Source organism: Aricia agestis, chromosome 11, assembly GCF_905147365.1.
Source record: "Aricia agestis chromosome 11, ilAriAges1.1, whole genome shotgun sequence".
In the NCBI taxonomy this organism is placed as follows: Eukaryota; Metazoa; Arthropoda; class Insecta; order Lepidoptera; family Lycaenidae; genus Aricia; species Aricia agestis.
This window is the reverse complement of record NC_056416.1, coordinates 1,337,129-1,365,125: the sequence shown is the minus strand read 5'-3', so window position 1 is coordinate 1,365,125 and position 27,997 is coordinate 1,337,129. Positions and strand designations below refer to the sequence as shown.

At 38.2% G+C, this 27,997-nt stretch overlaps 5 protein-coding genes across 7 annotated transcripts; 4 read left to right on the top strand and 1 right to left on the bottom strand.

Moving 5' to 3' along the window:
- Positions 1–245: 245 nt before the first annotated feature.
- On the top strand, positions 246–9,892 carry LOC121731823 (peroxisomal acyl-coenzyme A oxidase 3-like). Of its 3 annotated transcripts, none has more exons than XM_042121484.1 (14): positions 246–276; positions 495–705; positions 796–933; positions 1,141–1,456; positions 2,638–2,809; positions 3,605–3,744; positions 4,741–4,880; positions 5,571–5,673; positions 6,642–6,779; positions 7,147–7,380; positions 7,557–7,711; positions 8,457–8,588; positions 8,995–9,147; positions 9,704–9,892. In XM_042121484.1, exons 2-14 carry the CDS (start codon positions 550–552, stop codon positions 9,812–9,814), a joined length of 2,088 nt encoding a protein of 695 aa, XP_041977418.1. In that variant the 5' UTR covers positions 246–276; positions 495–549; the 3' UTR covers positions 9,815–9,892. The 3 variants fall into 3 exon arrangements, with proteins under 3 accessions (XP_041977418.1, XP_041977419.1, XP_041977417.1); XM_042121485.1 differs by lacking the exon at positions 246–276 and adding an exon at positions 376–391; XM_042121483.1 differs by lacking the exon at positions 246–276 and having other exon boundaries at positions 419–705.
- A 1,743-nt stretch (positions 9,893–11,635) lies between these two features.
- On the top strand, positions 11,636–14,725 carry LOC121731833 (glutamate receptor ionotropic, delta-2; the record flags this gene model as incomplete). The annotated part of the gene is made up of 6 exons (XM_042121498.1): positions 11,636–11,860; positions 12,096–12,244; positions 12,447–12,828; positions 13,223–13,509; positions 13,637–13,770; positions 13,860–14,725. Coding segments are annotated over exons 1-6 (2,043 nt in total), but the record flags the coding sequence as incomplete, so codon positions are not given.
- A 13-nt stretch (positions 14,726–14,738) lies between these two features.
- LOC121731826 (serine/threonine-protein kinase Aurora-2-like) lies at positions 14,739–16,490 on the bottom strand. Its single transcript, XM_042121491.1, has one exon. The coding sequence runs from the start codon at positions 16,378–16,380 to the stop codon at positions 15,364–15,366; it is 1,017 nt and encodes a 338-aa protein (XP_041977425.1). The 5' UTR covers positions 16,381–16,490; the 3' UTR covers positions 14,739–15,363.
- Positions 16,491–18,235: 1,745 nt separating this feature from the next.
- LOC121731695 (RWD domain-containing protein 4) lies at positions 18,236–20,343 on the top strand. Its single transcript, XM_042121267.1, has 5 exons — positions 18,236–18,299; positions 18,528–18,667; positions 19,017–19,120; positions 19,369–19,546; positions 20,102–20,343. Exons 2-5 carry the CDS (start codon positions 18,560–18,562, stop codon positions 20,261–20,263), a joined length of 552 nt encoding a protein of 183 aa, XP_041977201.1. The 5' UTR covers positions 18,236–18,299; positions 18,528–18,559; the 3' UTR covers positions 20,264–20,343.
- A 1,966-nt stretch (positions 20,344–22,309) lies between these two features.
- On the top strand, positions 22,310–27,289 carry LOC121731722 (cytochrome b5 domain-containing protein 1). The gene is made up of 4 exons (XM_042121311.1): positions 22,310–22,575; positions 23,529–23,784; positions 26,529–26,774; positions 27,223–27,289. The coding sequence occupies exons 1-4, from the start codon at positions 22,330–22,332 to the stop codon at positions 27,258–27,260; spliced, it is 786 nt and encodes a 261-aa protein (XP_041977245.1). The 5' UTR covers positions 22,310–22,329; the 3' UTR covers positions 27,261–27,289.
- The last annotated feature ends 708 nt before the right edge of the window (positions 27,290–27,997 follow it).

The window sequence follows — 27,997 nt, the reverse complement described above, 5'->3', positions numbered from 1 at the left end:
GCAACACACACATAAAACTTGATTCGTCAAAAACAGTGATGTAGAATGACAGTAGGACCTAGAAAAGTAATTGTCATATGACAGTATAAATATATTCTATGGTCATTCAGTACGTAACCGACTGCTAAGGCCGTAGGTCAAAATATAACTTGTTTAATTTGTACGGCTATAGCCGGTATGTCACAAAACGAAGTACATTATGCATGGCTATGACCGTACTGTCCAGCAACGTGTTAAATTTAGTTAAAAAATTTAAACTTACATAGGCCATATCAGGTAAAAATATTTTGTGTTCAAAAGTATCTTTAGACCTACTTTAACCCAATTAAAAATTGTAATCAATTTTAGGTGACTTTATGCTTGTTGATAAGTGATATCTGGTGGATGGAGGGTATTTATCTTAATAATACATAACTCAACTGTCATAAGTTTGTTCTTATCTACATTGTAACTAAAATTATGTATAAGTGTGATAAACTTTGTAAAACTTATAGATATATCCGTCAGTGTAACACTAACATAGCGAAAAGTAGTATATTATTGTCAAATATGACATCCTCTACGAAATCCATGACGGACGAAGAACTTAAACAGTATTTTCCGGACTTTCCAAGTGGTCCTCTAGATGTTTACCGAAAAAATGCATCATTTGACTGGAGAAAGATCAAAATGGCCTATGAATCTGCATCGACAATAAAACTAAAGGTTAGCTTCAGAATTACTATGTTTTTATGTGTTATTTTTTTCTCATGTCTGTAATAGCTTCTTCTAAATTGTGGCATAATTATCTTTCAGCACGACATATGGAAGTTTATGGAAAGTAACCCTTTATTTCAACACTCAGAAAGGGATCTTAGTTTGGATGAAATCAGGCATATAAATGTCAAAAGAATGTATGCTATTTTTAATGAAAACTTCATTCCATATGAAAGAGTAAGTAAACAATTAAAACATGATTAGATAAAAATAATTAAAATGAATTATAAATGGAAGGCCTAATATTGTATGCATATTTGATTGTTAAATCTTGATTTACACATTAGTGTAAATTTCTATTAAGAAAAAAAAAACAAATAAAATCATGTTTTACACAACACTTGAATATTTTACAATGTCTAATTTTGTTTTTTGTTGCTTTAGATTGTTGAGGATCCTAGATTATATCAGGCTAAAACGGAAGCGCTATTCATGTACGATAGTTCCCTGTCTGTGAAAATATCACTTACATTCCGTATGTTTGCCAACACCATACAAGCGATCGGTGGGCCCCACCACTACCATTTTGTGGAGGATGTGCAGCAGGGGAAAATTGGAGGGTGCTTTGCCTTGACGGAGGTCGCCCACGGATCAAACGCTAAAGGCATGAGAACAACTGCTACATACTGCCCAGAAACGAAACAGTTTATAATGCATACTGATGATTTTGAAGCTGCCAAGTTTTGGGTTGGATCACTGGGTGAGTTTCTAAAGATTTTCTTCATAACAAAAAAAATTGACAGCAATGGAGAATGTTACCTAATTTTGTTTATTAGCAGTCCATATTCTCTGTCAAAAATAATAAATACTAGTGAAAGAATTACTTGGATATGTTAATTAGTTTCCAATTTATAAGCAAAACAAGTTGTAATAAGCAGGCACCCGGTTACGGTGTGATGTCATATCACAATTGTACCGCTACATAGCAAAAATAGCCCAACAATTATTGTGTTTTTGTATGGGAATTAATATTTTATTTTAATATTATTATTAATTATTAAAGTACACATATAATTAAGGCCTTGGTGAAAATTCCAAGTGCCTACCTGTTGCCGTTATTGATAAAGAGCAAAAAAAAAAAGCCAAAAATCATGTTTATTGTATGGAGCCCGCATGGTGCAATTGTTATATGACGACACAAGCGGTCGTGGGATTGTTAGCGGGACTCGATATTTTATGAAACTTTTAATACCTATAAAATCAAAACTACTAGGTATTTTTGACTACAACAAAAACTAGTGTATTTGTATACATACAGGCTTTACTGTGACAAAATTTCAAGCAATTTGTCATACCTAGTAACATTCTTCATTGTGAAATTGCTGTCCCTATATAATAGGCCCCTAATAAAAAGTAGCTTGATAAAATATGTTATCAAGCTACTTTTTCGTCATATAGAGAGCAACATTGCTTAAGTTGTTAGCTGTATAAATATATTTTATCAAAGTGAGAGGACTACCTTCATAAGTTATAAGTTATAACTATGACGTAAACAAAAGTGTGATATAGTAATTTGCATAGTCTGAAGGTCAGTTTAACTACAATCAAGTTTTTTGTTTACGTTAAATTCTTGCTTATGTTAAATTTATAAGAGATCATATTAAGATCTCTTAATTATAAGATTGCATAAGCAATCTGTAAATTATATAACCCTTATTTCCATCAAACTGTAAAGCTAAATAATTAATTCCTATTGTTTACAGTTGGATACAATGACTTTTCAATAATTACGGGCTACAATGCTTTAGCTATGTCATTATGATATTCAAATAACCAATAGAAATAATTAAAAAACAAATAAGTGTCCGAATCTGAATGCAAAAATTGTAACTGACTAGGCGTGGCGAAGGCGTGACTGACTTTATATTTCTGGTATTTCAGGGCAATGCGCTACCCATGCGATCGTCTACGCTATGCTTATATCGAAGGGTAAGAATCACGGCCTACACACATTCGTGGTGCCCATAAGAGACCCCCAAACTCTCAAACCGTACCCAGGGGTGGTAGTGGGGGATATTGGGAAAAAAGTGGGGTTAAATGGGGTTGATAATGGGTACGTATTATAGAATCCATACTTCCATATATCTGTCTGTCTATTTTCTCTTCATGCTTAAAACGCTGAATCGATTTTAATAAAATTTGGATACAGATAGAGATAATTATAGAGATTAGAGCCTGGGAAAGGATACAGTTTACATTTAGACATGGGAAAGCCACGCTTCGGCACGAATGGGCCGGCTCGATTGGAGAAATACCACGTTCTCACAGAAAACCGGCGTGAAACAGCGCTTGCGCTGTGTTTCGCCGAGTGAGTGAGTTTACCGGAAGCCCAATTCCCTGCCCTATTCCCTTCTCTACCCTCCCCTATTCCCTTCCCTTCCCATCCCTACCCTATTTCCCTCTTGAAAGGCTGGCAACGCACCTGCAGCTCTTCTGATGCTGCGAGTGTCCATGGGCGATGGAAGTCGCTTTCCATCAGGTTACCCGTTTTCTCGTTTGCCCCCTTATTTCATAAAAAAAAAGTGTGTGGTTTCCGCACGATAAACGAATTTTGGGTATATATCAGAGCTGCGGGCGTCATCTTGTGACATAATAAGCAAGCGGATCGCCTGATAGCAGTTGTTTCAAACCATGAATATACCGCGCGATATAAACAGATACATTATCGTATTAAGTCGGTCTTTGAACCTTATTTTGAATAAAGACATTATCATTGCAAATAAAGTTGTAAATGTATCGATATCATTTAAAACCGCGATAAAAATTCATCACTTTTATTAAAATAATACCACTTATCTTAATCTTTAAAAGCCCCTTATATCTCTAGCAAAAATATTCCTATTTTCAGGTTTGTTATTTTCAACAAATATGCCATTCCGAAAGAAAATGCTTTGGACAAATTGGGAGGTGTGGATGATAATGGTGACTATAAGACACCCTTTAAAGATCCCAGCAAGAGGTTTGGGGCGTCTCTTGGTGCTTTGTCAGGTAAACTATATTTAATTACTTACTAAAGATATAATAATTAGTTTAGGGTCTGTTTCACCACTTCCTGATAAGTGCCGCATAGGCTATCCACAACTTACCTAGTAGATGAAGTATCTGTCAGATAAGCTGTGGATAGCCTATCCGGCACTTATCAGGAAGTGGTGAAACAGCTCCTTAGCCTCATTAAATTGGGTAGAAAATTAAATGTAATCGTAACTTATTGCATAGAATTTTAACTCATTATTTCAAGTTAGTGAATTGCTGGTTACAAATCTATTGGATTTATAGTTTGGTAACTAACAATTCACTTATATATTTTTATTATATAACACCATATTATTATGTTCTAAAACTCTACCATGTAACTACTTAGACCAGGGGTTCCCAATCTTTTTCAGCCTACGGTGCAGTTACACGTAAAATATTTTATCACGGCGCCCTACTTTACCTAGCTATTAGAAAAATATACATAAATAAATACATTTAATGAGTATAGTTAGGTTTAGCAGGTAAATAGTAAGTAATACTTAAACAAATATTTAATCATCTACCTGCTTTACATAATATTATAATTTAATTTTATAATATTTGTGGTTTCGGATAATGATGGTGGATGTCTCACGGCGCCCATCTTGCCTTTCCACGGCGCACCAGGGCGCCGCGGCGCACATTTTGGGAACCTCTGACTTAGACAGTTATATTCAAACAAAAGGACAAAATAGCATTTTTCGTTTCAATAGTTAAAATTGTATCCCTCATTGTGTTTTGAAATTAGGTAGCCAAGTCTGATTTTTACTTTCTTTCTTCTAATCGTATATTTTATTCTTTATAAAACTGAGACAAACCCTTGTCGGGTTTAATGGTGCTGCCATTTGGTTTAAATATAATGTTTGTGTATCTTATGCTTGATAAATAAATAATAATAATAAAATTTCGTATTTTAACTGTAGACAACAAAATTATTGAAATAACTTCAAAACACCATTAAATTTTCAGGCGGCCGAGTTCACATAACCTCAATATCGACAAACTACCTTCAGAAGGCAATAGTGATAGCGCTCCGGTACTCGGCCGTGCGGAGACAGTTCGGACCGGAGGGCGAGCCCGAGACGCCGGTGCTGGAGTATCAGATGCAAGTGAGTGTCTTGCATATTTTATACCACTGACCTCCATTATACAAACCCTTTGAAATGACAGCTATTTTTGTGCCTATTTGAAGCGGAATCAGCGCCCCCAATGCGGGGGAAGAGAACTAAATCAGACGTAAAAATGACGTTTGAAAGTCGATATATTGGCACTGATAGCAGTAGTGAGAGTACTTGGAACTAATACTAGTGATGACAACCAATATGATTAAGCAGCCATTTGCAATTTACGTCAAATTTGTTCTCTTCCCCCGCTTTTGGGGCGCTGATTCCGCTTCAAATAGGCACAAAAAATTGCTGTCATTTCAAAGGGTATCATAAGTCCAGCGTACTTGTATAATGGAGGTCAGTGATATTTACAGTTAAGTGACACTTAATAGTAAGGCTTTATGGCATAGAGTGAAAGGCGTTGTGTTCGGATTTGGAGTCCGATTATTTTTTAAATAATAACGTTGTAGTTTTGACTTTATTTGATAAGCTGTAATTTCTTTTAATTGGTAACAATGGTCATTCTCGACTCCAATACTGGGACAGAAAGGAGGCAAAGATTCGCGATTTCTTTCTCTTTCACTCTTTTCTTGTTAGTTTTCCCTAAGATAGCGTGATAAAATTAGCGACAACGCCATCTATCCAAGCAATACATATTAGAAACAGCGCCATCTATTCAAATTATAATTCCAGCAAGTCCGCCTCCTGCCGCACCTGGCTTCGACGTTCGCGCTACGGATATTCTGCACGTGGTTCAGCGAGATGCACATCAAGATGACTGTTGACAGCCTCTTCGGTGAGTGTTAGAGGTATTTGAAGTGCCATAAGTCACCATTTTACTCTGAATATGGCTTCTCATATTTATTTTGTCGCTAGGAGGCGGAACCCATTCTCAAAAAGCGCCGCCTGGTGGCCACCATGTGAAACTCTATATAATTCGGTCCTTGGCGTGTCAAATACCCCTTTAGTTATTATCAACACAATAAATAACGCCCGCTTAATCTCACTTTCATTATTCTATCCAAACATCGCTTCTATCGACGCAACGCGTCAACAGCCGCCTACTGACCGAACGAGCCGCCTCGCGCGGCAGTTGCTCGGTCGTGGCTCGCCCGTGGCAAAGCATGCGTTGCCGAACCCGAGCGTGCCGCGGCCCGAGCCGAGCGTTGTCGGTTTTTGTCGATGCTCAAAGGCACCTCGGTACGTTTGTCGTGCTCTCTCAAGATGGGAGTGTTTAGCCTCGCTTATTCGTTGCGTGTTAGGTTAGGTGCGTGTGATGTGCGTGTGCGTATGCGTATGATGTGAGTGTGTGGATGCGTGTGATGTGCGTGTGCGAGTGCGTGTGATGTGCGTGTGATATGCCTGTGATGTGCGTGTGATGTGCGTGTGCACGTGCGTATGCGTGTGCGTCGCGTGTATATGTCTCGGGCAAACTATTCGACTTCAAGTTAAACTGAGCGTCGATGCTGGCTCGACCTTGCGATGGCTCGGCCTTGCTGCGCGAGGCAGCTTCGGATTAGAAAAATACAGACCGAAGCCGCCTCGCGCGGCATGCATACCTCGGCAAATGTCCGAGGCTGCCTCGCGACGCGGCTCGCTTGGTCAGTACGCGGCTATTGAGGCTAACGCTCAAACGCGATGGAGCAAAGTGACTTTGCTTTTAAAAGCAAGTTTAGTGCCGTAATCACTGGAATGCCATGGTGACATTGCTCGAAGCTTAAATTGAAATGCCATAATACATAATATTATGTCACCTAACTCCAGGTAACTTGAAAAACGCGGCCGAGCTGGGCGTGGAGGTGCACGCGCTGTCGTCGGCGAGCAAGCCCGTGTGCGCGTGGGCGGCGCGCGACGGCATACAGACCTGTCGCGAGGCGTGCGGCGGACACGGCTACCTGGACGGTCAGTACCACCATAGAACGTTCCAGGTACTTGGCTACTTGGACGGTCAGTACCACTATATAATAGAACACTCCAGGTACTTGGCTACTTGGACGGTCAGTACCACCATAGAACACTCCAGGTGCTTGGCTACTGGACGGTCAGTACCACCATAGAACACTCCAGGTACTTGGCTACTTGGACGGTCAGTACCACCATAGAACACTCCAGGTACTTGGCTACTTGGACGGTCAGTACCACTATAGAACACTCCAGGTACTTGGCTACTTGGACGGTGAGTACCACCATAGACAACTGTTTAAGCGTTAAGACAGATAATAACACCCTTTTAAAATACATAATATTCATATGCATTTACATATTCCAGCGGCGCGCATCGGTGAACTACGCAATGACAACGACGCGAACTGCACATACGAAGGCGAGAACAGCCTTCTACTCCAGCAGGCGTCGAACTGGCTGCTGGCTATCTGGCCTCGTAGACACAGCCTCAGGCCAGAAGACAGCATCCTGGGCTCGCTCAACTTCTTGGAGAATGTTGATGAGTACCTCAAGAAGACTTGCCAGTTGAAGACCGTTGACGAGTTTATCGAGCCGACAAGTTAGTATCATGTTGCTTGTTTAGTGTTTAGTCGAGAGAGTTTTACATGCTTGTCTATGTTGTTAGATAAAGTCGAACGAAATATATCGCAGAATCGCAGATGTAAAAACCAAAAATGTGCGATTTACATTAGACCACCATTACAGGTTTTATAATGCAATATTGTTTCATTTTAGACATTATCCAAATTTACCGATGGCTGACAGCCTACGTGCTAAAAACAAGCTATGAGAAAGTAGCCGAGTTGAAGAGTTTGGGCAAAGACAACTTGCAGGCGCGGAACGAGTCGCAGGCGTACTATGCGGCCACGTTGTCTGTGGTCTATGGCGAGGTGGGTTTATAGTCTATAGTTTTATGAAATTAACTCCTTCCTATTTTAAAGTTAATCAACAGGATTCTGGATTGTTAAATACTCTGTAGATCATGGCCAGATTTCGCATATTATAGCACATGTAACTACCCTTTGCGCCATCATCTCATCTATCTGACCGTGGCATTTTCTCAGGGAGCATCTTTAAAATTATATTATTTACACACAAACATGACACAACACGTCATAGTAAAAATCTCTAGTTAACAATCTGGTAATCTTGAGATACAAAAGTAAAATCCCGTATTTTTAGGGTTCTGTAGTCAACAACGAACCCTTATAGTTTCGGTCTGTCCGTCTGTCTGTCTGTCCGCGGTTTTGCTCAGATACTATAGGACCTACTGAGCTGTAATTCGGCATGAATATTAATGATACCTACAAAATGGTATATAAAATCTTTAAAAAAATATTTGTTATGGTACCCCCCCTACACATCAAGCGGGGGTGAATTTTATTTCCGCGTCCACCCCCTCGTATGGGGTGTTGTTGGATAGGTTTTTAAAAAGTATTATAAGTATTCATAGATCATTTTTCGATTTAGGAATTCATTTGTGAGATATGAAGTTTTAAAATGGAAAAAATCGGTACGAGTCCAGTGTCCCCCCCCCCCCCCCTTCTACCAGCTAAACGGTTGCTTCTGGAAATGTGAAAATGCCATGGACACTCGCAGCATCAAAGATCATAGACATAACCTATATATTTTCAGAACTTCATCCTCAACCACTTCTACAACACGGCGGCGCAGTTCCCCGACGCGGCATGTCGCGCGGTGCTGCTGCGTTTAGTCGCGTTATACGGCGTCTGTCTGGTGGAGAAACATCTAGCGACGTTGTATATCGTGAGTAACTGACTTAAACATGTGGCTCTTGTTTGTAATCGATTTTGGGGATTGTTTCTGTTGATATAATGACTTTACCTCCATTTAACTACTTAATTTGTCTACGGAAAGTCTCGTTAAGGATTCTTACAGACGAACGGCACTGTCGCTTTTTTTTTCATTTTTTCTTTGACACTTTGCGTGCCGTCGACAAGTGCCGTTCGTCTGTAAGCGCTCATAGTTGTATCTTTTATAACCATAAAATAACGAATAATGTGAATTTTTTTGGCAATTTTTCGAGTATACGTAAACGAAAAATCGTTTACACCCAACCAAAGATATCAGTATGCCGGGTTTAGACCATTAATCACGACGTAGAAGCAAGATTATGAAACAGAAGACTGATAAACTATATTTATATTCTCAGGGCGGCCATTTTTCCGACCAACAAGGCGCGCAAGTGCGAGCGGGCGCGGTCCGTCTGTGCGCAGCGCTCGCCCCAGACGCCGTGGCGTTGGCGGACGCGCTTGCACCGCCAGACTTCTGTCTGCGATCCGTGCTGGGTGCTTCAGATGGACAGGTGAGGATTAGCGCTAAAAATACACTTATCCATAGGTATTATTGACTTTTGCCCTCATGAATACTGTATCCTATAAATATTTATCCCGGTATACTGAACGCTTTAGGGGTTACCTATGTGTCAAAGACTAATCTACCGTGATGTTTATCTTTTTAAAATATATTCAGTACTTAGTTTTAACCACGTTTTAACTAACTTTCACATTTATAATTACAATGTGCAATTCACACTTATAAATACAATGTTAATTCACGGCAGGACTGCACGGCAGTCCTGCCGTGAATGGGCCTCACAGATTGGTTCAATTCATTTCCGGCCGGCAACACCGAGTGTGAACCAATCAGTGAGGCCCATTCAATGCAGGACTGCCTTGCAGTCCTGCCGTGAATGTGCCCTTTTATACACGTATATTTCGTATAAGTATATGCAAAATATGCGTACAGTACGTACACATTTAGCAAATGTCAATGACAAGAACTTGGTTTTTCTGTTTTTACACTATAAAATATAATCTCCCTAAACTTTCATCGCAGTTTATTGATTGAACCGTTTTCAGGCATACAAGCATATACAGAACGCTGTAATGACGAGCCCCGGGGCTCTGACTCGGCCGAGCTGGTGGAAGGACGTTGTGCACTGGCGAGACTACGTGCAGGCTAAGTTGTAAAGGAGGTTATAACTATATGTCTACAATCTGCATAATATAAAGTAACGACATTTGTATTATATTTATATATAGTCTACATATTTTGTATAATACGTCACTATGTATATATAGATGGATGTTAATTTTTATATTATGTAAGGAAATGTATGTATAATTTAAAAGGAAAATATGAAAATTGTCACAATATAATTATTTTCAGTCAATTTTGTTGATCACATTAGATATTCTGCAATCTGAGTGTCAGAATTTTTCTATTGTAAACTACATGGGAGCAAATAAATTATGTTTTGTATAAGAAAACTATATGCCTTATATCATACTATTATGTGATAGTCTTTTGATACTAAGTTGGTAAGGAATGCTCAAATATCTAGTTAAGATGTTAATATTCTACATACTTGGCCAGTGCAATAACATATTACATAGTATATTTGAAAATCTATAGACTTTATACTAACATTTCAATTCTATTTTAAAGTGAGACATAAATGCTTTAATATAAATATTTTAAAGAAATACTTTCAGATTACCATATCAGGTAGATATATCGTTATTTTCCTATCTGTGATGTGTTGTTCACAAAATATATTTTTACAATAAGTACCTACACTTGTTATCTATACACATAATATGGCTACAATTATTTAAATAAGAGTGCAAAATCGCAGCTTTTACACAAGTTATTGACTTTAATATTATTGTTAAATCAGTCATTTTATTGTACACTTTTATAAAAATCAAAATAAATGAAGATATTTTTTACTACTATCTTTTATTTTGTAAATGTTCATAATGTAAGATGTTCCTTTATACGTAGTTACCCATATTCCACATTAATTGTAACTGCCGCACTCAGAGTGCAACATTAATTACTTAAATGTAATTAATTCAAAATTTTGACATGAGCCCCATACATTATCTGTCAAACTTGACGACTTGAAGACCTCTGTGGCTCAGTGGGTGGGCTGTGAACGAAAAGTTTTCAAAGTTCCTGGGTCATGGATGTGTATTATATAATTAAAATCTTAAATATATGTATAGTATAAAAGTATTAAATATATTTCCGTTGTCTGGTACCCGTAACACAAGTCCTTCAGGTACTTAGCACGTGGCCAGACTGACGTGGTGTGAAGCGTCCATAGATATTATATTATTAAAAACTCTTCACTAAATTGAAGCATAATCATTAATTATTAAAATTTCTGAGTACGGCGGTAAGTCTATACATTTTAAAATAATTTAAAGATAAAAGTCAGGCAACAGGACTGCGAAAATCTTCAGGGTCAATATAAATCCATTAACATCTAATTAAAACTAGAATCAGAATTTAAGGCACTACTTTTTACTACTGAGAAAAATTTAATTCCTGGTGGCTTCATTATTCACGGATAAGAAAAGGTTTTAGTTGCCTGCCTTTGTTTTAATAATTAAAGAAGACAAATTGATGCCTAATTGAATTTACATAGTTAATGCTTCTGTTAATCACGCGCTAAACCAAATGGTTAAAAAAGAAGCTAGTTGCCATTAAACAATGGAGCTAAAAAGACTAGTTCAAGCAACTGCAATCTTTTGGCTGACTGTTGTGTACGTTATAATAATAATGTTATTATTATTCATTTTATAATTCACATCATAGATGTTACTTTTAGAAATATGACGGGGAAAATGTTCAATCAAATGTGTCCTATGTTCTGTAAAATAGGCTAATAATTAGTCTCAGACCGTTTATAGTAAAATAGGCTAATTATAGTAAACATTAGCTTCGTCTTTTTAGTATAGACTTTTTGGTTGTTTGTCACGAATGTTATAGTCAGCACATGCATGAACCAACCCTTAAAATTCCCCATTTCCAGTTCAGCTAATACCAACATCATCATCAGGGATGTGGAGGTCCGTCGAGACCTGGAGTATATCCTCATAGATCTCATCAACAACCTTTCTCGAAGGGAGGACGTCACCTGTCTGAGTTTGACCACGGATGCGGTATATCTAGATGTGTTCGAAGGAGGATTGTTTAAAAGGACCTATGCGTTTCCTATTATTATGGTACTCTTTCTTTTCTATTTAGTCAAGGGAATGATATAAGGGGAATTATTCTCATATCTCGAATGTCGAATTGCAGTCAGCCCTGAGTCCCTATAGTCCTGAATGAAGATCGGAGATATGAGAGTTAGGGTTGATAAGCTAGTCTAAACTCAACAACCTGAACAATACGTATTAAAATACTAATTAGATTATAGTGTTGTCTACTAAATTCTGTTACAAAATATTTGGTCCCTAGACGGTGGTCGACGAAAGTGAGGATTTATTTTCGCCAAACTTCTACACATTGGAATCTTTGCAACGAGCCAAAAAAGATGGCTGCAACCTGTACATTATTATCATAGCTAACGGCCTCCAAGTGTCGCGACTGCTTAAGTTTGGAGATAAGTATGTTTTACAAACTAGGCACTAGCCCTTGCGTTTCGAACCTTTGATTTATTAACTTACTTTATCAGACTGTTCCAGACAACTACAGCCTGATAATGGAACGGTGTATTTGCCAACCTTGACCTCTTTTAAATATTTTGTGTAATAACTACCATTAGAACAATCGGGATATAACAATTCCATGAATTACATTTTCTTCTAGGCATCGAATCTTAGACACGCGAGCAAAATACATAATGCTGCATGACATCAGGCTCTTCCACAGCGAATTACATTACATTTGGAAGCGGATCGTCAACGTTTTGTTCCTGAAGTACCATCGCAAAATCATTGGCAACGTGAAGAATAAAGCCTGGTTTGACGTGTCAACTGTACCCTTCCCAAATCCCATAAAGGAGATCTTCATATCCCGTCGAGTTGATGTTTGGAGGAGTGGCAAGTTCCATTATGGAAGGAATGCCTTCGCAGACAAAACGGGTAACCTTAACGGGGAGATATTGAACGTGGTGTACTTAGATTACGTTCCTTCTCTGATCGTCACCAAGTCTAATGATACAAACAATGTAGGCGGGGTTGAGATTGATGTAAGTTCATGGTTGATTTATGGTATTATAAGTCGCGTAAGCCATCTATTGAACACGTCATACATAATTATTCAATAGATAGCCGTGTACTGAGCAAGCGAGCAGCCTCACGGGGCTCGGGCCCTAGCACGCTCGAGCGAGGCACGTATTGACCGACTGAGAATTTGACCTCACGAGGTAGCCTCGCGAGGCTGCTCGCTTGGTCAGCAAAGACTTCTATTTAAACTCAGTTTAAATAGAAGTCTTTGTTGGTCAGTACATAGCTGATGACTTGGCATGAAATCGGCTGGATAGCTTTATCACGTGATTTAAGACCGTAAGATTAACTTAAATCAAATAGAAACCACCGGTCACATAGCGCTTCAACTTTATCAGTAACCGGAAATTGTTACAGATTCTAAATACCCTAGCTCAGAAAATGAATTTCAAGCCCAAGTTATACCAGCCTCTCGATGTGGAAACTCAAAAGTGGGGCCAGAAACAGGCAAACGGGTCGTTCTCTGGTCTCCTAGGTGAAGTGGTTCATGGCAAAGCAGATGTAGCCCTTGGCAACCTCCAGTACACGCCGTATCATGCTGAATTATCTGACCTGAGTATACCTTACACGACGCAATGCTGGACCTTTCTTACCCCGGAAGCTTTGACCGATAATTCCTGGAAGACTCTTATTTTGCCTTTTAAGTGAGTGTACCTACTTTAGTAGATAAGAAATCGAATATGAAAATAAACGATATGTAACCTATGATTTCTATGCCACATGCCCTTCATATTTTTCGGATTTTCTCCTTTCAAAAGTTTTATCCCTCAGGCTCTACATGTGGATAGCTGTTCTGCTCGTCTTGCTGGTGACAGGTACCATCTTCTATGGATTGGCAATGGCATATCTACATTTGCTAAAATATGACACTCCAAAGGAAAACGCTGAAAAGGTGGAACAAAAGGGTAAGGTTTTGAATAGTCAGTATAATGAATTAATGTAAGTAATGTACCTCTTTGTGTAAGTTGCTTATAGAACGACTTACTGCTTTCAGGTACTAAACTGGTTGGGCTGTATTTATTTAGTGAGACCGTTAACAGCATTCTCTATACATATGGAATGTTACTTGTGGTATCCCTGCCTAAGCTGCCTTCTGGTTGGTCGATCCGTTTACTTACTGGCTGCTACTGGCTCTACTGCATATTACTTGTAGTCTCTTATAGAGCTAGCATGACCGCTATACTCGCTAACCCAGCACCTAGAGTCACAATAGACACGCTCAAACAACTGGTGGACAGCAAGATCGCTTGCGGTGGCTGGGGTGAGGAAAATAAGCGCTTCTTTAAACAATCTCTGGATGAAAAGGGACAGAAGATAGGTGAACGGTTTGAAGTAACGAATAATGAAAAGGAGGCTGTCGATAAAATCTTCAAAGGAGTATTCGCCCTCTATGATAGTGCTAATTACTTGAAATATCTTAGCGTTAAGAGAAAGAAGGCTTATACAGAGAGTCAGGACAATTCGACTAACACAACAGAAGTAGTCCATGCAACCCAAGTGAGAAATCTGCATATTATGTCCGACTGTGTGGTAAATGCACCCATATCTATTGGGTTTCACAAGAATTCTCCTCTGAAGCCTCTAGCTGACATTTACTTAAGAAGAATAGTTGAAGTGGGCTTGGTAGAGAAATGGCTCAATGATGCTATGTATAAAATCAGGTCAGTGGATGTTGTAGAAGACGAAATCAAGGCACTGATAAACTTGAAGAAACTTTACTGTGGTTTCATAGCTTTGGCCATCGGATACACTTTAAGCTTCTTATGTTTGATTGGTGAGTTTTTGCATTGGCACTTTGTGGTTAAAAAAGATCCAAATTTCGATATCTATGCTATTGATTTGTATTATAAAAATAAAAATAAAAAGATTTAATTCAACTTAATTTATTTACACCATAAATACATTAATATTATAACATAAGGCACCTCAATGCATTTGTTTTAATCTGAATTTTATCGGTCAGTCTTAAAAGTAGTCATACAAATCAAGAACTACGGAACCCTAAAAACCATCACGATAGGTTAAGTATTTTTTAAAGACATGATAAATATAACTTATTATTTACAAATTGAAGTCTACATAATTTAAAGATGTTAGTATTATAATCAAAGTTAAAACATTTCCTTAATTGATTTCTTTTAAGTCACTAGAAACTTGTTTGTTTGACCAACATGAACATGTTCATGTTCTGGCATTAAAGATGTTACAAAAAACATTACTTAAAACAATTTTAAACTTAATACAAAACTGAGACCATAAGACACAATATCTTGAGAGTTATATGTGAGTTGCGCGTATAAACCTAAATTTAGTCTAGTTACATAATACATAATTAATCTGTGAATTATTAAAATTTTACCATAATATTATTTGATTGACTATGCAAATTTATGAAATTCGTATCTAAATATTAAAATACAATTGAAGATAAGAATTAAACAGTAAGTATCTATTGGCAGTGATATCAAATTAGACTATTTCCATCCTAGAACTATCACTCATTTTTGCTCCGGTTGATGAACAGGAGGCAACACACCTTCAGGAGCATTCTCCGTTATCCAGGGATGTTGCAGCACACTGGTCAGAGGAAGTCGCTGCTCGGGCTGAATAACGAGCAACTTTCCCATCAAATCTTTAGCTTTGTCCGAAATAAAATCAGGATACTTAATAATCACATATCTTATTTTTCTATATGTTTGATGGGAGTCCTTGGCGTCGAATGGTGGAAGACCGACCAGTAATTCATAACAAAGAACTCCTAGACTCCAAATATCAACTGCATAGCTATGGGGCTTACCCTCTATCATTTCAGGAGACAAATAATCCAAGGTACCACATAATGTCATGCGTCTCGATGAAGGGGAGTGCACCGACCAGCCAAAGTCAGCTATTTTAAGTTCAAAATTGTGTCCGATCAGTAAATTCTCGGGTTTAATGTCACGATGAATGACCTTCTTTGAATGGCAATAAATTAAAGCTTTTGTGAGATCTCGCACGTAAATTGCTGCTGTTTTCTCGTCGAAGCGCCCGCGTTCCTTCAGCAGCTTATACAGTGCGCCTTGTTTTGCGTACTCCAAAATTAAATAAATCCGTTTCTCGTCGTGAAAGTAGCCGTACATGCGTAAAATATTGGGATGGCGAAGACGACACTGTATCTCGACCTCCCTGCGCACCTGATGCTCAATCTCAGAATCTAATATTTGGCTTTTAAATAGCACTTTCAGAGCGACAACATAATGTGATTCCTTCTCACGTGCCAGGTAAACATTGCCAAACTTACCCTTTCCTAGTGGCCTTCCCAGGTCAAAATCTGAAAGCGACCACTGCTTTTTCTTATCTTCTTTTGGTGCTGGTTCCTTATCGTTATGTTTATTAGCGTTTTGCAGGGGACGGGTCACTGGGATCGTAGGCACTTTGAATCCATCTGGGTTTTTTTGCGACGACGAACATCCACAAACTGGCCTGCCGGCGGCTCCAGGTCTATTCTCTTTACATTCACATTTAGGATGATTCATAATGTCAATAATATTTAACACAGCAAGTCATGAAATAAAATTAGAGATTTCTCAAAAACTTGTTCTAAGTTTTTCTACCACAAAGGAAAATAGGAATTTCAAATTTGACATTTCTAACGTACGATTTTTTTTTTACTGCAACCTCCTGAGTTTTGAGTTTTGACTAACGGCCCGGCCGGCGGCCGCAGGCCATGGCCCATGATGGCACGAATACAATACTATTGGACGATACACGCAGATCGTCCAAAAGTATCGGTTTTAGCGCGAAGCACTACGCATATTATGCGGTCGTGGCATAATAGCAGTAGCCAGTATTTTCCACAATGTGATACTAATACATTTATTTGAACTTTGAAGCACTATTGGAAGAAATTACTCTCGAAAAAGCAATGAGGTATCTGGATAGACCAAATAAATATAAATTATAATAAAAATTTATTCACGAATCACGCCCGAGGCCCAGTGCATGACGTAGATATTTTAAATATTTTGGACAAAAAAAACAATGTTATTGCTCCTCTACATGAGTGGCCAGCGCTGGCCGATCAAATGGCGCATGCGATGGCTGTGCAATGGTCGCAACTCGCAACGCCTCTACATGGTGGCCGTGTTCAGTTGTGATCTAGAAACGTCGTTCAAGATGGACGTGTAAGCATTAGCCGTTGCGGCAATGCAAAACGTGCATTTTTAATAATTTATGATGTTCACCAGTGAGTGGCTTCACCAGATGACCCGGTGAACTTCGTATGACCTTCCTCCTGATATGAACCTTCTGTTGAATTCTACGAATAATTATTATAGAGCCTAAAATTAAAATAATGGTTTATGGTAGAGATGATGATGATAATGATAAATGTAATGCATAATATGCTTTCCGTTAATAACAAAGCCGAAACTCCCAAACTTGTATCTTTAAAAAGTCGGGAGTTATGTATTGTATTAAAGCTATTATTACTGTAAAGTTTCATTAAAATCCGTTTAGTAGTTTTTGAGTAAAAGAGTAACAAACATCCATACATCCATAAAAACTTTCGCCTTTGTTATAATATTAATATAGCTTCATTCATTATGCGACCCCGTACTCGTCATTTTTAATGAAATTCGTAAATTATTATTACGATGTCCTCACTCGACCGCGGTCGGGCAGCGACTGTAGTTCGGCCACGTGTTGAGGCGTACCGCCATCTCTGGGCCATCATCACTGTCCACTGACCTCTATAATACACTGGACAGGCGATCGCTATCAATAAAATGTTCCTATTTGAAAGTTGCCATATTGGCGCTGATTGCTACATAGCAATCAGCGCCAATATGGCAACTTAACACATGAAAGCAGTAGTGAGTGTACTTGGAACTACTATTTTACAAATGGCGAATGTAATTTTCTATGTAATTAGTTCACAGTACGCTAACCGCGGCGCTTCAAATCGGCACAAAAAATAGCTGTCATTTTGTATGGCATAGCCTGTCCAGTGTATTATAGAGGTCATTGGCCATCATCCTTTGATGTGCGGCCGAAGGACCGACACCGCCGCCATTTCACGGTCATCGCTGGCGCCATCGGCCATCCCACGCCACTACGTCCTCCCCACGCTGGCCCATCGTGATGAGCCACTACGCTGGTTCTGTCTACTCTGACGCTAACCTATCAATTATCATGTAGTTGCTCCTTGACAGAACGCAGCTGACAGATTTGAAATTGACAATTTGACATTTCTATTTTCTGAAATCTCAATAGATGGACAGCTGATTTTAGTTTTAGCAAAGGGTAAAAGTTTTATATATAAATTAAAATATACCTGGTTTTTAATAAAAAACCTATATATTTAATGTTTTATACACAATTCTTTAATAATTTAATAATTAGTAGAATTGCTATAGCGACATTATAAATCTCAAAGTCTTCTAGAAATAAAGTGGTAAGTGTACTCTCTAAGTGACTTTATAATTATAAAATATATACGTTCTTGGATGGAAGCATGCGTTTATTACTAGTAAATCAACATTATATCCGAAGGAAACTTCTAATTTTATCATTTTACATAGTATTTGCATTATTTTGCAATATATGAAGTTTATAGGTTAAGATGGACTTTCATGACTTAAATTTTAAGTTTTAAGCTTTTATTCCTTTATTTTACTTACAGATCTCAATTTATTATTATTTCTTATACCAATAATGTCAGAAAATGAGGAGCAGCAGGCAGAAGAAATAGAGGTTTTGAAGTCTATTTATGAGGGTGATGAAAATTTCAAACAACTAGATCCAAAAACTTATCAATACAAAGTGAGTATTGTTTATATTACATGTGATTTGAGAAATACTTCATTTTTATCTATTTTATAAAGTGATAGGGAAGTTTATGGAGTGTTCATTGTGATTATAACACTAATTTTACAATGGTGTGAAGAATAGCTGAATAGCATTAACCTATATAATATATAAAGTACATATTTTATACAATTACTTAGTTTCTTTTATAAATGCTTGAATGTCTTAATGTGACATATTATTTCTGTGGTTTTTTAAAATGTTATAATATGATGCTTATTTTACCAATATAAAGGCATTGTAGTAGTATTTTAAAATATGTATTATATTTTAGAATATTAATCATTTTAATATAAAATTTCAGTATGTTGATGGAGAAAAATCCTTCATTCTGGAAATATCATGGGGCCCCACATATCCTGAAGAGAAGCCCAAGTTAAATTTAGAAATATTTTATAATCAATCTTTGTAAGTACTGACAAGTTATATCTAGACCTCAGCCTCTTTTCATCAATAAAAATAATAACTCAGGGAATCACTATAAGATTATATTTCTCTCTGTATCTGTCTATCTAATAACTCAGTAATAAAATGTATCTTGTGCATCTTGTTCTGATGCACAAGATACATTTTATTACTGAGTTATTATGTTGAGTAGCCAATGTTTTATAGATTTAAACAAGGTTAATTTATTTAGAATCATGTTACATTTTCAGACTGCCACCAGTAAAGGAGAAAATATTATCAATAGTGAATACAGAGGCGGATCAATGGGTGGGCTGCGCTATGACATACACACTGTTTGAATGTCTCAAGGAGAAGGTCACGGAGATATTAGCTGAGCAAACTGAGGAGGAAGTCATTGCTAGGGTGGAGAAAGTAGCCATTGAACAGGTAAAACATATTTTAAGCTGATCTACTAAATATAGTTTTTAGGGATCATGCAGTGGGCCGGATTTGACTGCCGCGGTACCCGTCCCTCCTGCACTAGGCTCATGACGGAGGGCTGGGGGGGTTTTAGTGGGTAGACCTCTTGTAGGGAGTCCCACATATGCCCGCCCCTTCCCCCGAGAGGGTGAGGGATACGAAAGTATTTCCCCTCCTAAAAAAAAAGGATCATGCAGTATTTTATAACTTAACTGTTTTTCATGCAGAGAAATAACTTTGTTTCAAAAGTAAATGGTATATTATTAAAGTACCATTGAGTAAATTGATTCATAGGCAGTTTGAAGACCTATATCATTTGGTCGGGGTTATGTGAAATCTAATATTAGACGTGATCTTTCGCCTGGGTTTGATTAAAAGCCACCAAATTACTCACATCCACCGCATAGAATTAAAAATCTATTGTGTCTGCGATTTCCACGATTGAGGTATTAAGTCGGACAAGCTCTAACTACTTATCCGACATTCCAAAAGAACATGTAACTTGATATTCAATTATTTCAGACTGAATCAAAAAAACCTGAGAAGAAGGATCAGATGAGCAAATCTCAGAAGCGGAAAGCGTGGGATCGGGCGGAGATGGGTCGTGGTGGAGAGAAGCCCCGCGGGTGGGACTGGGTGGACATCGTCAAGCACCTGTCCCAAGCGCCGCACCAGCCTTCATGACACGGATAGGAGTAGTGTTTCAAATGTTACGTATGCCTCGATATGGCTAGCCAATTATGGTTTTCCTAAATAGTGCAATTTTTTTAAAAACAAGCTCTTTTATAATATTATGGTCTCCTGGCCTTGTAATAATGGGTACATCTGAAAATAGCTGATTTTTTTTTTGGCTTATATGCCTCCCTGTGAAAAGTGTTGCCAACCTCAGAATGTGAATGTGTGATGCAAATGTTTAGCAAATGGATGGTGGGTGCAAGGAATGACTTTAATACGAGATTTATACTCGCGCCTCGTGGCTCGGCTCGCGGCGCGTCTCGCAGCTCGCGTCGAAGCGCGAGTGTAAACACAAAGCTCGCGTCCCCCTCGAGCTCCTTTGGAAACCGCTCCCGACGCGAGCCCTGCGAGCCGCGAGCCGCGCCGCGAGACGAGCCGCGAGCTCGAGTTTACACTCAGGACTCGAGGCGCGCCTCGCGGCTCGCCTCGTGGCTCGCGCGCGAGTGTAAATCGAGTATAATAATTGTTGGTGTCAATTTTTAAATTGTATGTAAAATATACATAATTGACTGCCTTTCAAATGAAAGCAGACTTTATTTTCAATTATATTGCTGTATGTTAAGATTGCAATATTTTTTCCAATCATCTTACTGCTGCAGTATTTCCCTTAGCTTTTTTTAACCGACTCTCAAACAGATGGGGTTATATTATGTTCGGCTGTGGATTTTTTAAAAGTTTTTTTTTTGCTAATCGCTTCATGGTTTTACAATGTTTTACGAAAAACCACAAAGTATTTTTATTTACATAAAATGCATAATGTACGGAACTTTAAACTACATGCCTAAATGAATTATGTGAACCGATTTGCAGCCAATTTATTTTATTAATGTTCCTTATAGTTTTTGAAATTTAAAGAAATGGAGTAGTTTATTAATTCTATCTACATGGCAATACACATGGCATAAGTGATATTTGAAACTCGAAACGTGTAAGCTTTGTATGTATGTATTGTACTTATTGTATCTATTATTTACTTTTTAACAATTGTATAAAATATATGAATGGAGAATTGTTAGTCGAATTTTATTGATATTTTCACTGTAATCATTTTTATCGATAAGGTAGTAACTAGTAACTATTTCTTTATAAATATAAAATAACATAAAGGGAGATACTATAGAGTACAAATTATGTAAGTGCAGATTAGATGTTTTTGCCAAATAATAAATTAGTAAATAATCCATGGTAATCTACTCGACGCAACTGTACACGTTCGAGATCAAAATGAACTCACGGAGCGCTTTTCGTTCGCGCCAGCCGCGGTTGCGGAGCTGCGGTTTTATTTCAAAACTCACGAGACCGCTGATTTGTGCGGGCGATGATCGCAAGACAAGGTTTCTACTACGATCGCCTACTACGGCTACTGCGATCGACCGCTAAACTATCACAGAGTGCGCGGGCGCAAACCGCCGAGACTGCGGGCGACCACCGCCCGTCGGTCCAGCGGGAGCCGCGAACAACCGCGCGATACGCGGGCGAAAACGCGCCGTGAGTTTTGCTTTCATTTTTTACATACAAAACTGTATTCTAAGAAGGTTGCGGGCCCGCAACCGCGGCGGGCGCGGGGACAAACCGTTCCGTGAGTTCTTAGCCGAACGCGTTAGCCTATAGGCGCACGCGACGGGTGCCCGCTCGCGGATTCGTGGCCCGCATTCGCCCGTGTTTTAGCGTTGGGCCTTAGACAGTATAGTCTCAAAGATAACATTATAAAACAACACTTGTATTCTGAAGCAGCTAAAGATAGATATGGTACCTAACCATGGTAGATAATAGAGGTATCTAATTAATAACTTGCTAGTAGCGACACTTCTGCTGGCAACGCACCTGCAGCTCTTCTAATGTTGCGAGTGTCTGTGGACGACGGTAGTTGCTTTCCATCAGGTGGCCTGTTTCTTAAGTCATTGGGTGGTCCGTTTGCTCCTTTGCCCCCTTATTTTATTTAAAAAAAACATTGTTGACAAATTGACAATAATTATGTTGTCAAAAATCAAAATGTAAACAACCCTTTTGTAAAAATGATTTACACAAAACAAGAATGGTATACTCCATCCGAAGTAGTTATTCATAATACACTTGAAGATTGCTGGGTCTCCGTCAATGGGTTTGTTAGGAACCTCACACCCTGGCTTCAGGACCAATGGAGGTTCTGTAAGTGCGTAAAACGATGCTCCTGTGCAGTCAAGAACTGGTACTGTGAAGACACTTGCAGAGAGTACTGTCGGTGTTCTGATGAGGGATACCTTTATTGTGATGCTAAGACGGTGAGAATCGTATCTACTATATTGTTCTATTCTGCTTTTAAATGCGAGTATAAAGCAAGGTTAGGGCTAAAGTTCAGAAACCTACAGCAATTTTTTGGTGCTCACATGGGTTGAGGAAGGATGCTTTGGGTCAAAAAAACCTCCTCGTGCCATTTCCACCCCCGGAAACCCCCCATTTAGGACAAATTTACATTTGAAATTTTCGTAATATTGTTCGATAAGGTCATCTGTTTTCTGGTGTGTTACTTACTAGGGAGTGCCTCCGTACCTACCGAAGCGGGGGCCGGGGGGCCAAAACAAAAACGAACACAATCCAGAAAGTCCAAAAGTTGGTTAGGTTAGGTTAGAACTTAGACCACAACACAGTCACCGTCATCAAATAAAAGGGGGACATATATCTACAAAAACAAACACAATCCAGAAAGTCCAAAAGTAGGTTAGGTTAGAACTGTGACTGTGCTGCGGCAGCAGCCGGCGACCGTCACAAAACATGCCTCAGATTTGGTACGGGGGGGGGGGGGGGGGGAGGGGGGGTTTACCCCCTCCTCCCCCCTTCCCCTTCACCTCCGCTCCCCATCAATCTTGGGGTAGGTTTCCGAACCTTTACCAAGTTTAGTTTACCACATCTACTGCAGTGGACTACCTGAAACCACAATGCCAGCGACCTGTTTGACTGTAGATTTAATGAGACCGTTGTTTCAATCCGATGACCATGAATCTTTATAATTACCTACTGTTATAATAAAATTTAAGTGTTGACATGGGTGCAGTGGACATGGACGCTTGCTTCTGGATCTAGTATAGTCACTAGTTATTTACTTTACCAATGTAAATAATATCTAACTCTGCCAATGTAGAAAGTGTATAAAGTTTATTTCAAACTCTTCATTACATTTAAGTTAAGTTATCATTAAATATCTCTGAGTACGACACTGTATTTTGTTTTAATACAGCTAGCCATGATCGTCCTAGCCTACGCCGGCAAAGACGTCACCCATTGGTTTGTCGACGGAGAATGGGTGCACTACACCCATCCGATAGTGGGTTCCCGCACCCCCTTCCACACCCACGGCGCGGGTAACCGGCAACCAGTGGTGCCGTCAACCAGGTGGCGACCCCTGGTGAACCCCTGGTGGCTGGATGACAGCAACATCGTTGGGAAATTGACCAGCAAACCGCGACCAGTTCGCATCACCAATACTTTGACCGGTATGGATGTTGCTAATTAAGTTGAGCAGGCGTTTTTTTTAATTATAAATGCGAACGCTACTTTTACTTTTCGTCACTTGAAGTAAGCCGATTTTCAAGATAATTTGGTAAAAGTTAATTAAGGCTAGGATATTCCAAATTCACGTTTCTAGAATGAGTAATTTTTAAAGAAAGCGTCATTAAAAAAAACTGAAAAATATATACATGTAAAGATACATCTTTTAACTAGTGACTTTTACGGTTAGAAACACAATACAGATAATTTCACTCGATAAAAAAAAATTCCGAAACAACCTCGATTTTAAAAACATTTTCAGTTTTATAGGACTTACAGGGACTCAATCAAAAAATAATTTGGATAGTTCGATTACTATTAAAATTTTACAGGGAAATGTACGGATACATGTTTAGTTATACTATTTTTTATCTAAGTAAAAAGGTTTTTTCTCCTATTTCGCCCTATCATGGACGCGGCGATCGTCGTAACCGCCACTGTACAAGGCGCGCTGATATGAATGTTATTTTAATGTCTTTTACGTCGATATTCGCACTGACAGACATCGGCCTGCTAATTTAGGAATAACCTCCCCTTAAGTCCCGGGAAACACATGAGATAGATCACAGATGTTATTGCGGCTACCGCGTAATAAGAAATTTCTACTTGAATACAGTTGCAGTAGCGCTAGCACGGCGACCAGCGGAAATGCGAAAGTATGGACAAACTGTGGAAATAAACCTAAGGTGCCGTTCCGATCCTTTTTTCGTTCCGAAAAATTCAATTAAAATGCCACTTTATGACTTTATGACTTTATGACTAGCTAGCATAGCATTACAGGTAACATCTTGTTCTTTATAGGATCCAAATTACGATAAACATTAAACATAGGTAGGTATAGATATGTAGGTACTTAATTCATACAGAATTATTGTCTATTGTTGCGAAACTGAAAAACGCATTTTTTGGCTCAGAACACTACAAGTTGCAAAACAGCTCTAAAGACTGCGTTAGGTATGCCATAATTAACTCATCCTACTAATATTATAAAGGCGAAATATGTTTGGATGTATAGATGGTATGGATGTATGGATGTGTGGATGTATGGATGTTTGTTACTCTTTCACGCAAAAACTACAGAACGGATTTAAATGATTATTTTTCCGACCCAAATATCGACCAATAGAATTGCACCATTCGACGTCACGTGGTACAACCTACATGGTATTATACTGATTATTTTTCCGACCCAAATATCGACCAATAGAATTGCACCATTCGACGTCACGTGGTACAACCTACATGGTATTATACTGATAATTTTTTGAAAATTTTCTCTGGTAGTTGCTATATATAAAAGACAAACACGTCAAACTGACAGGTTGAATTCAATTGTGTCTCATGGTGCAATTATATTGGCCGACATTTGGGACGAAAAATAATCCCCCGAATACCACATGAGCTTCAAAATTATCTGGCATTTCCCTCAAGGTTCCCTGCAAACAAATAAAGTCGTCAAGTTTTTCTGAAAAACTTGAATCCTTCATTTGTTTGCAACGAACCTATCGGGAAATATCCGATAATTTTGAAGCTCTTGTGGTATTATAAGTGATTATTTTTCCGACCCAAATATCGACCAATAGAATTGCACCATTCGACGTCACGTGGTACAACCTACATGGTATTATACTGAAAGTTTACAATAATATAGCTTATACATCAGAATAACACATAGGCTACAATTTTAACCGACTTTCAAAATGGGGGAGGTGTTATGTTCGTTTTCTTATGTTCAACGATTACTCCGCCGTTTGTTAACCGATTTTCAAAATTTTTCTTTTGGTATATAGGGTCCCAATTTGGTATTATATTTACAAAAGTGGTGATTTAATGAAGGATCCATAAGTAATCGAAGGAACTCCTCAACATTTATAGGGAAACATGTGATGACTTCGGTTTCCTGAAAAGTATTTTAAGCATATGTAAGATTTTGCACCAAGTTATACCTGGTATACCGGAAGGTGCTGAGAGAACTCCTGATTCTTTATAGATACAAGTTTGGGAGTTTCGGCGTTGTTTTAACTTTTAAGAACGGAAAGCATATGCTATTATGCAAATTACATTCATCATCATCATCATCATCATCATCACTACCATATTATACCGTGCATCGTCCCATGGTTATGACTTATGAGCCTATAATGACCCTGTTATTGGTACTTTTCATAGTCTTTTAAATCGAGACTCGAGTTTGTCAAGCGATAATTTAAAAAAAAAATTATACCTACCTAATTAATATTATAAACCTGAAGAGTATGTTTGCTTGAACGCGTTAATCACAGGAACTACAGGACCGATTTAAAAACTTATTTCAGTGTTAGATAGCTCATTTATCAAGTAAGACTATAGGCTAAATATTATCACGCTAAGTCTAATACGACCGAAGAAACTCAGGAAAATGTGGGAAAAACGAAGGAAATATAAGAAATTACCAACTACTGGAGCAATTTTTATGGCAATATTAAGCACAGATATAGAGTAGACCAAGTGAAGGGAGTAGGGACATAAGCTATTTTTTATGGGAAAATGTACGGTTTCTGTAAAATTCCTAATTTACGCGGGTGAAGCCGCGCGGGACATCTAGTAAGACAATATAACTTTCCGACGTATATATCTACTATAATTATTTTCTATTATACATATAGAATAGCATTACCGATTTATCCTCTGTACTCTCTAACTTCCCCAGGATCTTCCGTCACCCTGGAAGTATGCTCCGAGGAGACTATCCACCAGATCATGATGCGCTACCTCCCCCACAACTCCCACATGGCGTCATACACCTGGTGCCATGGTAAGCGAGTACTGGACTGCACCAAAACCCTGGAAGAGAATGGTATACCTGACGAGAGGGACAGGTACCTCGAAGTGGGGTTACCTGAGAACGTCTATATACCGAACATAATGCTGTATTACAATGATGACATGACTACTGGTAAGTTTTTTGCACTTAGAGTCATTAAACTCTCGGCTGTACTCGGAGGCATTTAATTATTACTTAACTTTAATTTGAAGCAGAGCGTATTGCTAAAAAAATTATATCACAAATCACAATGTTTATTAAAGTTAAGTATCTAATAATTATTGTTATACAATTTAAATCTCTCTGGATGCGGTCACCCGTCATTATAGCTCGTTCACATGTAGCAAATACCTAACTAAGACAGGTAGATGATCCGGAAGTATTGTTTAAGGTGCTCCTACCATTACTACTTACTAGGTATAGGTAAAGTATCTAAGCAACGACAAGTTAGTCGTCCCCGAAAAGTTAGTTCTGATACTGGGTTTTTAGTAATTTGCATAATATGGTAGTTTCAAAGTTTGGTATCAAAAATGTACTTATTTGATTTGACTAAAAAATACTATATCTACCATTGTTTCAGATCCACCCAAACATATAGATTGCGATTTCAAAGAATAAAAGTGTTTTTTTTTTATATGTCATTTACTTAAAATATCCCTTGCTAAATAAATTTTTTAAGTTTATTACATACATTTTATTTCTTATTCCCTATACGCTTGTTATAGTTTACCTAATAGACTCAAAGTGCTTTTGACCCTTACTAATTATTCAAATTTCCATTATTTAATTAGGCGAATACTTAATTCTTGATTCCACAGTAAATGAAACCCTTGCAGTTTACACATAAATCAAAACAAATCTATAAATACGAAATACCTAATAGAAACATAGCGTAACCCCAACAACACGCGCGTGCGCATTGCTATTTTACTTTTTCTAAAGTTCATGTTTTAATCATGTTAAACCTAGTTTTTCCTCAGGTCATAAAGATATGACCTAAGGTTACAAAAGAGAAACAAAAAAGCTATAAATATCTATGAAATACCTAATAGAATATACAGATTGTTTCAAAAGTGGTAGGTATAGTAAGCCGAAAGAGGGTGACTCCGAACAACTTTTTGTTCTACGACTTTTGGAAATTCACAAAAATAAATTTGATTTTCTATATTAAATAGTCACGTGTGAACAACAAAGTTTATATATTATGGAGAATCAATATTTTTTCGCGAATTTCCAAAATTCGTATAACAAAAGTTGTTCAGAATGAGTAATGACCCCCTGAGCACCCCCTTTCGGCTTACTATACCACTTTTGAAACACCCTATATAGCATAACTCCAGTACAACACGCGCGTG

Excerpts from the sequence above, each read along its gene's own strand:
- LOC121731823 (XM_042121483.1), top strand. The coding sequence starts at position 460 with ATGTATAAGTGTGATAAACTTTGTAAAACTTATAGATATATCCGTCAG. Across the intron at positions 3,745-4,740 it reads GTCTCTTGGTGCTTTGTCAG|GCGGCCGAGTTCACATAACC; the intron begins GTAAACTATATT and ends TTAAATTTTCAG. Across the intron at positions 8,589-8,994 it reads ATCTAGCGACGTTGTATATC|GGCGGCCATTTTTCCGACCA; the intron begins GTGAGTAACTGA and ends TTATATTCTCAG.
- LOC121731826 (XM_042121491.1), bottom strand. The coding sequence starts at position 16,380 with ATGAATCATCCTAAATGTGAATGTAAAGAGAATAGACCTGGAGCCGCC.
- LOC121731695 (XM_042121267.1), top strand. The coding sequence starts at position 18,560 with ATGTCAGAAAATGAGGAGCAGCAGGCAGAAGAAATAGAGGTTTTGAAG. Across the intron at positions 18,668-19,016 it reads CAAAAACTTATCAATACAAA|TATGTTGATGGAGAAAAATC; the intron begins GTGAGTATTGTT and ends ATAAAATTTCAG. Across the intron at positions 19,121-19,368 it reads ATATTTTATAATCAATCTTT|ACTGCCACCAGTAAAGGAGA; the intron begins GTAAGTACTGAC and ends TTACATTTTCAG.
- LOC121731722 (XM_042121311.1), top strand. The coding sequence starts at position 22,330 with ATGATTTACACAAAACAAGAATGGTATACTCCATCCGAAGTAGTTATT. Across the intron at positions 22,576-23,528 it reads TTTATTGTGATGCTAAGACG|CTAGCCATGATCGTCCTAGC; the intron begins GTGAGAATCGTA and ends GTTTTAATACAG. Across the intron at positions 23,785-26,528 it reads CATCACCAATACTTTGACCG|GATCTTCCGTCACCCTGGAA; the intron begins GTATGGATGTTG and ends TAACTTCCCCAG.